Below are 16,511 nucleotides of genomic sequence, written 5' to 3'. Positions count from 1 at the left end.
GTTTACTATATTTAACTTTACGACAATTTTACTGATAACTAGGGAAGCTCTCATCAATCGGTCACCGACCAAAGCCAATCACATGTGTCCTGTGTCAGATAAAGTTGCTAACACTCGTATTGAGCCGACAACGGATGCACATTGTCATGTATTACCGTTACAATCCAAACTAGTTAGAGTTATCTGCCTAGCTTCTCATCTTTGGACTCCAAACATAGTGATTATTTAAAACAAACAAGCGATGTGGTTAGTGTGGAGCTTGTTTTTGCCCCACAAGAAAGCTATAAAGTGGATATCACATTCACGGGGTATGTAGTAACTTGTCAAAATTACCAATGCCAATAATCAATAAAACACAAATAGTTAACCCCTCCAACCTGAAGACTTAAATTGTATTAAGTTTTAAAACAAGCAGGAAATATTTATATTTCATGAATATATTTATTCATATCATTTTATTATGTTAATTGTGAAATATTTTGCTAAATTTTTGAGCAATGTATATCCCGTGTATTTGTATTACACTACTCCACTACTGTGTTTGTGTCATATAGTAAATAAATTGTTCACACGATAAAATTATGTATATATAATTTGTAATTAAAATTAAAAATAAATTAATTAATTTAAAAATAAATATATAAATATAAATCATATAAAATAAATAAAAAATATAAATATATAAATAATATATTTATAATTTTTATATTGATATTATATATATATATATATATATATAATCTGCTAGTTGAATTGTCTAATGCCTGGCCAATACCACATCATATTGAACAATCTACAGTTAATCCATGTGATCGGTGTCAGCATCGGCAGGACTCACCCAGGATGATCGGAATCAGCATCAAACCCGGATCGGAGCATCTCTACTGACTGAATTTGGGGTATTTTATTAGTTATAAGCTATATTGGTCTCCATAACTAAAAAAAATAAGCAAATCCATAGCTGAAATATTTCATTGAGTGTAATGCATCTCCAATATCAGAGCTTTCGTACGTGCGACCATGCTGTATGTTATGTTTGCGGTAATTGTGCATTTGCACGTGTGCACGTACGCAGATTTGCTCTCGTGTGCATGTTTAGTAGTACTACTCGAGTGTGTGTATGTGTGTGTGTGTGGGGGGGGGGGTGCAGAGGAAGTAAAACGTGTCCAAAAATGCTTTGTTGTGAAGCTGGTGAATTTCAACGTGTGAAGAAGAAACGTCACAGCATTTGACAAGTCCTGTGACGTGACGTTTTCTAATATTTACCCACGGTGCGCGTGACGAGCGTGTGTAGTAATGTGTATCCTTGCCAAAGTTTCGTTTCTCCCGATGGCGGCTGGGCTTTGCATGCGTGCGCAACACGGTCCAACGCGAACCGCGTCACCTCTACGGTGACTGGTGTTTATTTATAAAGCAGAGGAGGGGGCAGAGAGAAAGGGGGGGGGGGTTGAAGGGGCACTTCCGCGGTCCATCTGAGGCCACCCGATTCCTCTCAACGTGAAGGCATAAATGAATGGTGGGCTCGGCAGCCACACCATGGCGCACCAGCCTCTGATTGGCTCGGTACGGGGCCGGTATAAACCCACTCTGCATATATATATGGTACTAAGGTGTCATACTTCCAAGAAAGCGAACAGAGGCTTTAAAAAAAAATCCACGGCTGCGGTTTAGAAACTTTTAACAAGTTACTTTTTAACAACAAGCAGACCAATCAAGGAGGATGAGGGCGCAGATCCAAAGAGTTCCACAGATTGTAGAGCTGCTAAAGAAGAAGAAGTCCGTGGGGCTGCAGCACTTCAAGCCCACATCCTCAGTGTGCGTTCTGGAGGAAGAGAAGGATGCTGTGGAGGCTGCGAGGTGCCCGCATGCTGCTGCTGCTGCAGCCGCCTCATCCTCCTCCTCATTAGGGGCGCACAGCTTGGATGCCTTACCCGGACCCACCAACTGGCCTCTGGTCGGCAGCCTGGTGGAACTCCTCCGGAAAGGAGGGCTCACCAGACAACACGAAGCACTGGTAGGGTAAATATAATTACATTATTTATTCTATTTAATTTACTTTAATTTATTTATTTTTTTTTAAAGGTGGACTATCACAAAAAATTCGGTAAGATCTTCCGCATGAAGTTAGGCTCATTCGAGTCAGTGCACATCGGCGCACCTTGCCTGCTGGAGGCGCTCTACCGGAAGGAAGGCAACTACCCGCAGAGGCTGGAGATCAAACCATGGAAAGCCTACAGAGACTTCCGAAACGAGGCTTACGGACTCCTCGTCCTGTAAGTCGCCGTGGAATCCTCACGCTCGTGGGTGAAGCTGACTTTATTTAAACTTTATTTAAATGCAACCCAGGGAGGGGAAAGACTGGCAGAGAGTGAGGAGCGCCTTCCAGCAGAAGTTGATGAAGCCCACAGAAGTGGTGAAACTGGACGGCAAAATAAACGAGGTGAGGCTGCTAAACATGTGCAGTGATTCGTATTATGAAGCGAATGAATAATGTAAAGATGAGTTATGTTTCTGTTCATGCGTGGAAAAAAAAACAGGTGCTGGAAGACTTTGTTGGCAGAATTGGAAAAGTAAACGTGGATGGGAAAATTGATGACTTGTACTTTGAACTGAATAAATGGTCTTTTGAGAGTAAGTAGTCGTTATATTTACCCTTTTCGTGAATCTTTAATGTTGTTTATGGCTGTACTTATTATTATTATTTACTAATTTCAGTTTTTTTTAATTTATAGCTATTTGCCTAGTGCTCTACGACAAGCGGTTTGGATTGCTGCAAGAGAAAGTCGACGAAGAAGCCATGAACTTCATCACTGCTGTGAAAACTGTGAGTATATACACTTTGTGTTAATTATAATGTGTAATTATAATGTTATAATGATAGTAGCTCTACCTAGTGGCGAAGTTGATTAACTCATTCGCTACCAAAGACGTATTTGACCCCAATACCTGACCCAAAAATGTGTTTATACATGCTTTATGTTTATTTTTGCGCCAGAGACAAAAAGAGGTGATGATGCAACTTCACAATAAAAGAGATTTTTAAGAGGTTTTAAGTTGTAAAAATGGCCACAAGGTGGCAGAAGTGCATTTCATATGAAGTCGCCATGCATTTTTTCCCATGTAATAGAGCATGGAAAACATGGAGTTGTGTAGCGTGCACAAGGTTGTGCATTTAAGGGGAATTTGAACGCATGCATAGTTCAGTTTCAAATGTGGAAACTATTAATAGTTCATGGTTTTATATTTGTAAAATTATTTCCATGTAAAACAATTTTTTTTGTGTTTATTTTGTGGCATAGTGTAGATATTTTAGCTAAATATATGTGGCTAAATTTGGTGAAAGTTATGAGAACTGATATTTTGCTGAAACTTACCCATGTTCTACTGATGATAAAGAACGGGAAAAGGTGTTTCATGCACGTGTTTCAAGTACAGCGATAGTTTGACCCTGGAACAGATTATTCCTATTTTTATGACTTCCTATATGGGGAAAATGCCACATCTGTCCCAAAGTGTTTTCTGCTTTGTCACACCTCTCTATAAAGCTCAGTGCTAAATCAAGCGAGTTGTGGAGTTATTTTATGAACATACTAATAAACTTAATCAAAACTATTACTTCTTAGCAATCACATTGGGTTTGGTGGAGGTTAAAAACAATTCTGACAACATCTAAAAGGAAAACAATGTATTTGCTCCTCTTGATAGAAACACAATAAAGGACCTGTGTCCACTGATACAATGATTTGCGGTGAGTTTCTTGAGGCCTTCAGGTTCATCAGGTTCACCTGAGCCGAGATCAGCTGAATTGCTGCCAGTAAAGCGGGGGTTCAATGTGTGTGACTGACACCCTTGCTTATGTACTCTCACAACAGAGGGAGGGAGGGGTTATCGTGATAAATAAGGTGATGATTGGATTCAAAGAGCCAACTACCTCTCTCTCGATGTCACAGATGATGAGCACCTTCGGCATGATGATGGTCACACCAGTGGAGCTTCACAAGAGCCTCAACACCAAGACCTGGCAGGACCACACCATAGCATGGGACCGCATTTTCAGCACAGGTACTCACCCCCTCCTACTGCAGTGAAGGATGCATACGAGCTCAATGCTCCCCTTTTTTGTGTACTTGAGCGAATCATAGCCAGAATTGTAGTAAACTGACTGACCTATGAGGGAGAAACAAATATTGGTAGTAACGGGAGCAATGGGGGTGAGCTGGGGTGGGGTGGGGGCGACATTGAGAAGATCAAATACGAAGACCAGGTTTTAGAGTGGCTTCACACAAATGGATTTCAGTCAGCTAAATGTAAAGTTCATATAGATCACATGTCATGAAAATAAAACATGCTTACAAATAATATTCACCTGACCTCAGACACGTTAGGAACACCTGCACAATTCATTTTAGTCAATGAATAAAACTAAATAATATATGTATAAAATATAAAAAAATAACACATAGGTCCAATATAAATATTCTATTTAAAATATATATATTATATATATATATATAAATATTCTTGATTATATTTCAAATATAAAATATAAAAAAATAGCACATAGGTCCAGTATATTCTATAAAAAAATATATGTATAATATATATAAATATAAATATTCTTGATTATATTTCAAATATTAAATATTAAAAAATAACACATAGGTCCAGCATAAATATTCTATTTAAATATATATATATATATATATATATATATATATATATATATTCTTGATTACATTTCACGATATAATCAATTAATGGCCAATTTGGTAAATGAGTTCACTAATTTAAAAATCAATAAAAAAACAAATAATAAAAAAACGCTCACAAATAATATTCACCTGACCTCACACATGTTAGGTACACCTGCACAATTAATTTTAATGAATAAAACAAAATAATGTTTTATTCAAAATAATAATAATAATTCAAAACAAAAATAATATTATATGTGTTATATATATATCTATATATATATAAGAATTTTATATAAATATAAATATTCTTGATTATATTTCACAATATAATCAATTAATGGGCATTTTTTTAAATGAGTTCACGTATTAATACATTTATTAAATGAGAAAAACTAATTGGCTTATAGTAGTAGTAAATAGCATTATTTCAACCATTCCAGGGTGTACACTGCCAGCTGGGATAGGCTCCAGCATAGCATCATGACCCTAATGAGGATAAGCGGTACAGAAAATGGATGTAGAATATATAAATGTCACCTGGTACTCTCTGCAGTTGAGTAAATCAACACCCCAGCCACTATATAAGGGACTTTGGTCCGCACACAGTATTTGACGTGACGACCCTCTCTCCTCAGTCAAAGTTTACATTGACAAGAAGTTGAAGAAGAACGCCCTGAGCGCGCCGGATGACTTAATCGGCGACATCTTACACCACAGTGGCCTCTCCAAGAAGGAGCTGTACGCCGCCTTCACTGATCTGCAGATAGGGGGCGTGGAAACGGTGAGCCGCAAAACTGACAGATGATTTTCATGATGTAGTAGGGCTCTGGAACCGCTTCACCTTTCCCCTATTTCCCTTCCCGTAAAGGAGGCGGATTAAAAAACAAAACAGGTGGTGGAGTTACGGTGTCTCAAATGTGGAACTGGGGAGCCTTTGACGAACACTAAACATTTCTCAGCTCCTTTTGAGGACCTCACAGAGGAATGCGCTTGGAGGAGCTGTCTAACTGAGCGATGTCTCACTCCCTTTTTTTTTTTCCCTCAGACCGCCAACAGTATGCTGTGGGCTATTTTCAACCTGTCACGTAACCCCGCCGCACAGAAGAAGCTGCTGAGTGAGATTAGGACTGTGGTGTCTGCAGACCAGCAGCCGTGTGGAGAGCACCTGAAGAGCATGCCCTACCTCAAAGCCTGCCTGAAGGAGTCCATGAGGTATACCGCCATCATATCTTACGATGCTCACTCATGACATCGTGGATGCACCTGGCTCTATTTGTGCGGTGATTTCACACAGTACCACGGAGATTAAAAAAAAGTCTCGCACATGACCACGCTTTGAAAACAATCTCCGTGAGATGTAGTGATGGCATGACTGGCCGGCTTAAGATCTCACCGATGGGGGGTCAAAACGCTCCATAAAACCCCGATGCCTTCCTTCACGTGCAGTCACAAGTTGTCGATGATGTTATTGAGGCCTACTAAGCACATCACTGGAGGGAATGTATATGACCTATGATTGGAGATTATACCTATAACACGGCAGTATGTTTAGCTCACGTTAAACAGCTTAGACATGCTACATTAGACCTTAGACCTAATTTTATTTTTTCTCTCTTTTTACAGGTTATCGCCATCCGTTCCATTCACAAGCAGAACCTTGGACAAAGACACTGTGTTGGGAGATTACGCCATTCCCAAAGGAGTAAGTGGCTTATATGCAGTTATACACCTTACATGAGCAGATTACATTTATATACATTCAATTATATTCAACACATGTCTGAAGGAGGCATGTTGCCCTGGGAGGGGAAAAAAAAAGGGGGGCAGCTCATTTACTGTACAAAATCCTAACTCTGCTAACGCTCTTAATCCTTTTAAAGCACTTCATTACATACACAGTTGGACAACAGCCGTAAACGTGACAAATAAACTATAGTATTGGATGGCGTTAGAATATTCATTCATTCATTCATTTTCTACCGCTTTTTGTCGAGGGGGTGCTGGAGCCTATCCCAGCTGTCTTTGAGCGAGAGGCTGGTCGCCAGCCAATCACAGCACACAAATAGACAAACAACCATTCACACTCACATTCATACCTATGGACAATTTTGGAGTCGCCAATTAACCTAGCATGTTTTTGGAATGTGGGATGAAACCGGAATACCCGGAGAAAACCCACGCATGCACGGGGAGAATATGCAAACTCCACACAGAGATGGCCGAGGGTGGAATTGAACCCTGGTCTCCTAGTTGTGAGATCTGTGCGCTAACCACTAGAACACCGTGCCGCCCGGCGTTAGAATATAATGTACCTAATTTTCACACATCTAACCGCTCTCTATCTATCTGCCTGCAGACCGTTTTAATGCTCAACAGTCACGCCATCGGCGCCAACGAGGAGTACTTTGACGACGGCAAGCAGTTCAAGCCTGAGCGCTGGTTGCGGGAGAAGAGCACCATCAACCCCTTTTCCCACATTCCCTTCGGCATCGGCAAGAGGATGTGTATTGGGCGGCGGTTAGCCGAGATGCAGCTCCAGCTGGCCTTGTGCTGGGTAAGACAAGATGAGTTTTGGTCACATTCGTGGCGGTTTATGGATCGGTAAAGCCGGATTTGGACTTAGTAGTTTAGAACGGTTGACACGGATGTGGTAAAACCATGAATGCTCCAATTAGCATCAGCTATTCAATTAACCTCTGAATCTGCTATTGTCGCTGGGTGCATACTAATTATCACTGGTTCATCCTGATGTAGAGTTTATTACCTCTACAATATGGCGGTCACTGCTTAAGTGGGCAGCTTTATCTAGATCTGGTTGCGCTTCAAAATGTTGGAACGACTACACAGCTTTTATATGTATTAAATATAAACATTATATAGTATCACACTATAAATACAAGGTATTTTTGTGCCAAAGAAGGTAGCATGCCTTTTTTCTAGAGTGTACTGACTCATACTCGTACTTCAGTATGTGAAAAAAGACGAAAAAATAAAATAAAATTATATTAGGAAAGCAGAAAGTGAACAAATGTAACAGTTACTGATTGTAAAAGTGCCAGATGGAGGGGTAGGATTTAATAAGCTTTGCTTCTTCCTACTCCTTTTGGACATGTGGAACTGTGAACTGATTATGTGATGCATTCAATTGTAATCTGATGCATGTTCAAATGAAATAAAACCATTACCATTACCATTACCATAGCTCAGAAATGTGAAATACACACACACTTTTTCACATTTGGGAAATAACATGCCTGTCAATCACTTTTCTGTTTTTCCATCAGCTGATTCGAGACTATGAGATTGTGGCGACGGACAATGAACCGCTAGATGTGATCCACTCTGGATTACTGATCCCAAACAGAGAACTACCCGTGGCCTTCATCAGAAGATGAGGTGAAATTACAAAGCATTCATATTGCTCACTTATTATTTCATCTTTTTTAAATCTAATTACCTCTTATTCCTGTTCCAGACGTCTGTGTTCTTCTGGATTAGAAATTTCGTACCTCTGTTGCCATGGCCCTGCTTGGATGGACCACTAACTCCCTGTATTGCTGCTCTGTAAATAGAAAAACCACCACATACATTATTGCTCTTCATGTAATCATGCCATAAATACCTCAAACTTATTTAAAAATATATATAATGACTTAAGGCTGTTAAATGACCAAAATACCAATTGTGTACAAACTGAGTGTAGGCAGCTGTCTATAAATCTTATGTCCTGTATGTAGATGTCAAAGTATAACTTTATATACAGTATATATATATATTGTGCATGTTTATTTTCATTGTGTATATAAAAGTGCAATTATGATGTACATTGTTTTACTTAGAGACATATTTTATTCCCCTACATAAAAGAAATACACAAACCTCGTCTTTCTTTCATGTAGTTACATATTAAACTGTTACATATTAAAGTATTTTGGTCATTTCAAACTGTATGGATATTATAATCCTTTGTTTATCAGACTACACAATATTTCATACACAAGATATCATATTTCTATATGACACTAGCGTTATTATAAATATTTTTGGGTGACATCCACTACTGTGTACTAATATACTCCAGTGAATGGATGTAGTACAGTATGTGTTAACGCAGGAAAAGGAAATTGAACAACACTACCCCCTAGTGGTCATTTATTATTTATTGCTATTGCTGTACAGTACTATATAGCTGCAGTCTTTTCAGAACCCGTATTAGTCACTACATTATCTATTTGTGAAAAATCAAAACAAAATGGCAAACATTAAAAAGTAAACAGTGAAACAGAGTCTCACACACAAACAGACACCCAATCAGATTGTCATCAGGAAGTTCTTTTTTTTTTTTCTTACCCTTGTCACAGTGTCGCCTGTTGTGGTTATGAATCAAGCACCTCCCTTAAACTGCACATCTGAAATTGTTGTCGCTTGCTGTTGTCAAGTTTATTTGGAAATTTGTCTGTAAAAAAAAAATCATAGAGAGAGAGATGACATCTGACATCAGTCAGGAGGAGTTGGACTTTGCAGATTTGTTTCTTTATAATCCACCAGAGGATGACTTTTCTGGTGGCTTCATCCAAGGTATGTATACTTTATATTGACTGCACCAACATGAATGTAAATACGAGTTTTTGCTTTGAAATGAATCATAATAGATTGAGAGAGGATGCAGTATTGCAAACGTTCCATTCATGCGTCTTTAGGAAAAAAAAGGAAACAAAACAACAATTAGAATTAGACTGAAACATGGACACAATAAACATATCTTCCCTATTTTTACTTCACTATGACGGCAGTGCAGTTTACAAATGGAAAGTCCATTCTTAAGGTTAAGGTGGCAGTCTAAAGGGGAAACACACACACACACACACATTGGCAGTCAATAAAAACTTTGAGATCACAAAATAATTTTGATTTTGAAGCCCTAAACTGGATTTTCCTCACATAAATCATTTGTTTAGGATATTGGCATACAGAAAAAAAAAATCTGAAAACACAAGTAAGACCAATACCGCCAATACCGGGTTGAAACCCAGCACAGTTCATATGTTGTTTTGTTGGATGTGAAAGAAAAATCTATTTTCACATTGTGTCCAACTCCCAAAAACATAATGACACTTAACTGGTCTATTTGTTAATCTCAATAAAGCAAAAAAGTCTTGCTAACTAATAAACACATACGTACATATACAAGAAACTACATTGTTTAATCTGACATTGATTATATTGACAGTTAATGGCGAGCAGCACCCACTTCAGGTGGTCAACACTTCATTCATTAAGGATGCCCCATCTCAAAGCCCTGCTAATGAAAGTTCATCATCAGAGGTGGCTTTTAACTCCACGGGCTTGGCTACAACACCAGGGATGATCCCAGCTCCGAGCCCCAGGATTGAGATCACTCCATCCGGGGACTCCCTCAGCTCTCAGGCCCTGGAGCAGAGCCCCGGCTCCAACGTTCTGGGGCCCTACCGGGAGTGTGCAAGCCCTGCCAGTAGCAACTCCTCCACAGGCTGGCCAGCAGAAGGAAGCTCTCCATCAGCCTCGCCAAGCATCTCTCCTTCCAATAGGGGCAGATGTGCGACGGAGTTGTCCACCCTAGATCTCTGCCCCTACATGCAGGGTATCCACACTTCTTCTACCCGCTCGTCTCCGGGTAACAGCTTCACCGATGAGCCTTTTCTCCTGCCTCAACGCCAAGGAACCCCCTCACCACTAGTCCAGCGCCGCTCCCGTTCTGTCTCACCACAAGGAAAACGCACTCATAACCAGATCTTCTCCGCTCAGGAGGCCACTCCAGTCAAACAACGCTCCCGGAGCTCTAGTCCAATCCCCTTGGCCTACGACCTCTTGGGCTCTTGTCACCTCCATCACAGGCACATTCAAGGCGAGTTCCAAACCCAAGGTCAGCTGCCTAGATTAGGTCTGGAAGACTGCAGTCTCAACTCATGTCAAGAAGTGTTGAGAAGCGTACATGGGCAAAACCTTGGTGTAGGTTCCGTGAACAGGGATGGAGCTGAGGCAGGAACTGGAAGTTTCTGTGTAGTTCCAACATCTTGGCCTCCTCATCCAGTCCACCTTGGAGCATTTGGGTATGTTACCACTGAGGTCTGTTTTTATTATTTTTCTCCTTCCTAACAACAAATTATCTTTCTTCTAAAGAGGTCTTTCCTTAGTACCGCTGCCGTCGCTAGAGTGGCCATTGCCTAGTACGTCCGGTCAGTACGAGCTGTTGATCCAACCCCAGCCAAGATCTCACCACAGGGCTCACTATGAGACCGAGGGCAGCCGCGGACCTGTCAAGACACCCAATGGCGGACACCCAGAAGTCCAGGTGCCCAGTTTTATCTATGATTTAACCCACTCATGGACTCAGACAAGCAGTGTTGCTTGCTGATAGAAACTTCCTACATGAGGGTTTATATAAAAACAGGCATCCATGAAAAGTCAAATTAACAGTGCTCCCCACAGGTTCATGATCATGACATGCCTTGTTGAAACTGCCTGTAAACACACCAGCAGGTATGCATATAAAATACAAAATCAGCTTTATTTACTGATCTGGCAAATAAATAAACGAGCTGTTGCTGCTGTTTTTCCTGGCACTTGGAGGTCATGCCTACAGCCTGTGCACAAGCATCCCCAGAGGAAGGTTTATTGATGTGAAGTTGTTCTCTATAGTTAGAAACATTATTGCAGTTAATTAAGGCTGTGTGCCCATCAGCTCTGCGGTTATCAAGGAACGGCTCCGCTGGGGCTGCAGGTCTTCATTGGGACGGCTGATGAGAGACTACTGAAACCCCACGCCTTCTACCAGGTCCATCGCATCACCGGGAAGACCGTGACCACACCAAGCATGGAGAGGATGGTCAAAGGGACCAAAGTGTTGGAAATCCCTCTCCAGCCAAAAAACAACATGAGAGCTGTGTAAGTAGCCCTCAGAGACCTGAATAGTTGTTGACTTTCTTCTAAACGTCCTTAATTGTGTTGTCAGTAATGGCATTGGCTGCTTATGCTACTTTTATTTTTATGTTGCTGCTGATGGAAACATAACATGCACCACTTCCTGTGTGCCAGCACAGTTTTTCCAAGAAAGACCCACAGCAGGAGTTTACAACCATAACCATAAATACTTTGACTAACCCAACAGTTGAGAACAATTTGAACTAAATAATATTTTATCACAGTGCATCATTATAGTGGCTGTGAAGCAATGGCACAACATTTTGAAATATTTATTTTTCAACAAACATATTTTTAATATGAATCTGGCAATAAATAGCCAAGATCTAATCTCCACTAGTAAGCATCATTGGTATTCGGAATATAAAGTGCTCAAGCCAAGATCAGTATGTGGCGAATCCGAAGTCAGGAAAAGGCCGAAATAAACAAACAAAAAGATCTAAGTCAAGGTTTTGTTACATCCCCCAGGATCGACTTTGTGGGGATCCTAAAGCTGAGGAACGCTGACATTGAACTGAGGAATGGAGAGACGGACATGGGACGCAAGAACACCCGGGTTCGCTTGGTGTTTCGTGTCCACATACCGCAATCCGGGGGCCAGCTGGTGTCTCTTCAAGTGGCCTCGCTTCCTATTGAATGCTGTAAGGACGTAGTTGTCAAGGATTTCCATACTGTTCTTATTCATTTACAGTTGTTCCGTTTCTCCAGCCCAACATTCAGCTCAGGAGATCCCATTGGTCAAGAAACAGAACCTTGACCGATGTTCTGTACTCGGTCGACAACATATGCTCCTGACTGGGCAAAACTTCACCTGTGACTCCAGGGTGATATTCTCCGAGAAGACACAAGGTAAGATGGATGAAGGGATTACCTATATCAAAAATGTGTCTACCATCTCACCCAGGGTGGGTAAACTATGACGCAGGGGCTACATCTGGCCAGTGAAGCGTTTGAATCCGGCCCACCAATCGCTTCCAGAATATTTAATTTAAACTTTAAAAGATACAAACTGGCAACATGACCTGCAAGTCATCAGAGTCAATCTGAAACAACCGTTGGATGGTTTAAGTAGGTTTTCACGTGCCGCAATCCATACTACCTCACCCATAGTTTTAGAGTTCATAGTTCATATTTACTATCATACATCCTTTATTCAAAAACATTCTTGTGTCTTATTCATTCATTCATTTTCTACTGCTTATCCTCACGAGGGTTGTGAAGGGTGCTGGAGCCTATCCCAGCTGTTTTTGAGACGAGAGGCGGGGTACACCCTGGACTGGTTGCCAGCCAATCACAGGGCACATATAGACAAACAACCATTCACACTCGCATTAATACCGATGGACAATGTGGGAGGAAACTGGAGTACCCGGAGAAAACCCACGCATGCACAGGGAGAACATGCAAACTCCACACAGAGATGGCCGAGGGTGGAATCGAAACCCTGGTCTCCTAGCTGTGAGGTCTGCGCAGTAACCACACGACCGCCGTGCAGCCCCTGTGTCTTATTCAGTTTTAAAAATCACCTGTAAAATTCTAATTCGTTATTTGATATGGTCTGATGTTTAAAGCGCTCCTGAAAAAATTGGACAGAAGCACAATATTAAATAATACAAATAATAACAGGTGAATTGTCAATTTTGTTAACTCAATGCGCCGCACAAGCGGCGGACAAATGTTTTTGTCCGCCGCTAATCTATTTGGACTCTAAACAAGGTTATTGTCAACTACATGAACAACTTCACGGTTGCATGGTTTAGTGTTTCAGTCAACAGGATGTGGTAAGAAAGACGACACTTAGAATAGAAAGTAGAAACAGCAGGTTAGTCATCCAAAATAAGAAACTGAGCACTTCAAAAAACACAAATAAAAAAAACTATACATTTTTACAGTATGTACCACTACTTTCAGACGGCCTACAAATCTGGGAGGTGGAGGCATCTGTGGACCGAGAAAAATCCAACGCTGTGAGTGAGTTGTTTATAGTTGTACTAAATGAGCATTAGAAGTTTTCACAATTGTTGTAATCCCGTTCCAGAATATGCTATTGGTTGAGGTTCCTCCATATCGAGACCGGACCATTTGCCATACAGCCAGAGTAAACTTCTATGTCACCAATGGGAAGAAGAAGCGCAGTGAGCCTCAGCACTTCATCTACACCCCCATGATAGGTAGTTATCCATCTTCTGTCTTGAATGTGAATGTAGAACTCATGCTTCTCAGTGATTGATCACATTTACTTTGGTATCTCAGCCATTAAAGTGGAGCCACTGGATAGGTGGCAGCTGAATCTGTGCGATTACTCAGACATCCAACCTCTGTCTGGCACATCAGCAAAGTCGCTCATCCACTGGCCGGAGCAGCAGAGCAATATTCAAGCATTCAGTGTTTCCCCGACAAACTTCCATCTAACCAAAGGCGCAGATCAGCACGATTTCCAACCAGCGTTCTACCGTTCAAGAGCTGGCAACATAACCAACAACACAGAGCTTCTTTATGGCCCTACAAACCAACTTTTCCATAACAATTGTGCTGCTGTGCTCCATGGTGGCTTTCTTACGGCATCAAACCCTGCCAACATCCATGCCTTAGTAGTCCCGCTCCCTCAGGCTGTTACTGTGAAAAATCCTTCAGGCAAACAGAGTCAAGATTCCGAGATCAACCACACATTCCAGACTTATTCATCGACAGGACATCAAAGTACCGTGCAAGTGGTTCAGTCTTTGGAAAAGTCACCGCCTTTGAGATGGGTCCAAGGTGACATTTGTGAGAAGGCTCAAACCCAGGACTCTAAACCCGACTCTGTCACAGCCAACCGAGATGCTCGAGCGGAGGAGAGACTCGCAGTCAAAGAGGAGGACCTGGGCTGTGTCTACCTGGAAGATGGTAAGTATGTGCAATTTTCATTCATTTTCTACCGTTTATCCTCACGAGGGTCGCGAAGGTATGCTGGAGCCTATCCCCGCTGTCTTCAGGCGAGAAGCGGGGTACACCCTGGACTGGTCGCCAGCCAATCACAGGGCACATATAGTCAAACAACCATTCACACTCACATTCATACCTATGGCCATTTTGGAGTCGCCAATTTTTTTTGGAATGTGGGAGGAAAGCAGAGTACCCGGAGAAAACCCACACAAAGATGGATGGCCGAGGGTGGAGTGCTATTTTCAAAATGGGAAAATATAACCATCACTATTCTCAAAATCAAGAACTACATCTTTGAACAAACAATATATTTATATCTATTTTTGACACCAATAATCAGCATTTAACAACGTCATAGACTGTGTGGTTCAACCAGATGGTTAACAGAATCAAAACAAAAGTATAACAGAATTAAGTCTGAAGCCACAATTTAAAAAAATGGGGTATAATATACCAAATATAAAACACAGCTAAAGCATGTAGTATCTAAAGATATGTATATGGAATGATTAATTATTGCGCCCCAGCCTGCAAATGCATGCAGGCGAAAAGTGTTTGCTTGCAAATCCTTGTGGTTTGCTTTGAGGCACTTCTCTATCCACTTTCCGGTGTTGTTACTCTCGCTTTCACTCACTCTTGTCACTTGTCAAGACACGCAAGGTGCAGAAGTGTCATGAGCATTTTCAAACAAATAAAGCAACATGATTTCACATATGTGTCCACATAAGTCCAGCGCCCTGACCTCATTTCCATGTGGACCAAAATATTTGCTATCTGCCTTGTGGTCACAGGTATAGGAAGCCAATATGCAAATAAAAGCGGTCCAACTGGTAGCAAACACAGCAGCAGTGTGGCTTTTTAGCGTTTGCATGTTCTCCCTGTGCATGCATGGGTTTTCTCCAGTTTCCTCCCACATTCCAAAAACATGCTACATTAATTGGCGACTCCAAATTGCCCATAGGTATGAATGTGAGTGTGAATGGTTGTTTGTCTATATGTGCCCTGTGATTGACTGGCAACCAGTCCAGGGTGTACGCCGCCTCTCGCCCGAAGACAGCTGGGATAGGCTCCAGCACCCCCTGCGAACCTCGTGAGGATAAGCGGTAGAAAATGAATGAAGAATTGTATATAACTGGTAGTACAGGCACCAAAGAAGTTGAACAACGACATCTAGTGGTCATTTACAGAACTGTAATTGAATTTAAATACTCAAAAAGGAAATTTACTTTTGCAGACCTGAATACTTGTTGTCCATTCCTGTTTACAGTGAATGACATCATACATAGAGACCTGAGAGACAATCACAGTGATGTTGGAGGACCGCAGCGTCATGACCTCTAAGGAAGCCTACATCACCAACATGAATGGTTTTCAAAGTGTGGTACAGTGAGCCTCCCCTCAGAGAACAGAGAACATTTACAGTTAGCTGTATAAGGCTTAAACTGATTTTCTGGACCATATTTTGTTTTATGCTGTGCTCTGTTTAGGAACTAAAAATGTGTGGGAATTGTGTAGGAAGTAAAAATAAATGTGTTTTCCCTCTTTGATATGACTGGAAGTTATCTTATCAGGTTTGGAAAAATGTTTTTGTTGTTGCACTTCCTCCTCTTAAGTCATAAGGGTGGGCCTTCTCACATTTGAATAACCCTGATCTACATTAAATATAATAATAAATAGTAGCATATTTCATGTTTTGGGGGATGATGTACATTATGTGATCACGTAAAGAAAAAGAAAGAAAAAACATGGCTCATATATTGTACATACCACTGATTATAGACGTCATTGAATAATCAGTAATTGGCCTGGGGCCATGTATACTTATTTTTCCACTAATAAAATGCAATGGTAGAAGAAATACATATTCTGTGTATGTGCAGGCACGTAATTAGCACGGGGATTGGGGGGGGGGTCATGACCCCCGCAATA

The 16,511-nt window shown here is 41.1% G+C and overlaps 2 protein-coding genes and 1 long non-coding RNA gene across 3 annotated transcripts in view; 2 read left to right on the top strand and 1 right to left on the bottom strand.

Annotated features, from left to right (window-relative positions):
• LOC144902036 (uncharacterized) overlaps positions 1–9,404 on the bottom strand; it is a 21,969-nt gene extending 12,565 nt beyond the window's left edge. The window contains exon 1 of the long non-coding RNA XR_013630270.1: positions 9,048–9,404. This is a non-coding gene — a long non-coding RNA (uncharacterized LOC144902036). The remainder of the gene's footprint in view (positions 1–9,047) is intronic.
• On the top strand, positions 1,561–8,566 carry cyp24a1 (cytochrome P450, family 24, subfamily A, polypeptide 1). Its single transcript, XM_058054708.2, has 12 exons — positions 1,561–2,014; positions 2,083–2,273; positions 2,347–2,440; positions 2,538–2,631; positions 2,733–2,824; positions 3,951–4,062; positions 5,333–5,478; positions 5,743–5,909; positions 6,321–6,399; positions 7,054–7,251; positions 7,982–8,093; positions 8,173–8,566. Exons 1-11 carry the CDS (start codon positions 1,721–1,723, stop codon positions 8,090–8,092), a joined length of 1,578 nt encoding a protein of 525 aa, XP_057910691.2. The 5' UTR covers positions 1,561–1,720; the 3' UTR covers position 8,093; positions 8,173–8,566.
• On the top strand, positions 8,876–16,511 carry nfatc2b (nuclear factor of activated T cells 2b). The gene is made up of 10 exons (XM_058054702.2): positions 8,876–9,275; positions 9,928–10,786; positions 10,857–11,028; positions 11,419–11,621; positions 12,126–12,298; positions 12,366–12,506; positions 13,569–13,624; positions 13,696–13,828; positions 13,911–14,543; positions 15,850–16,511. The coding sequence occupies exons 1-10, from the start codon at positions 9,182–9,184 to the stop codon at positions 15,921–15,923; spliced, it is 2,538 nt and encodes an 845-aa protein (XP_057910685.2). The 5' UTR covers positions 8,876–9,181; the 3' UTR covers positions 15,924–16,511.

The sequence above is a fragment of the Doryrhamphus excisus genome, linkage group LG18, assembly GCF_037039965.1.
Source record: "Doryrhamphus excisus strain RoL-2023G ecotype Guam linkage group LG18, RoL_Dexc_Guam_v1.1, whole genome shotgun sequence".
NCBI classification, from domain to species: Eukaryota; Metazoa; Chordata; class Actinopteri; order Syngnathiformes; family Syngnathidae; genus Doryrhamphus; species Doryrhamphus excisus.
Note: the sequence above shows the minus strand (reverse complement) of the source record. Positions and strands in the feature narration are given on the sequence as shown.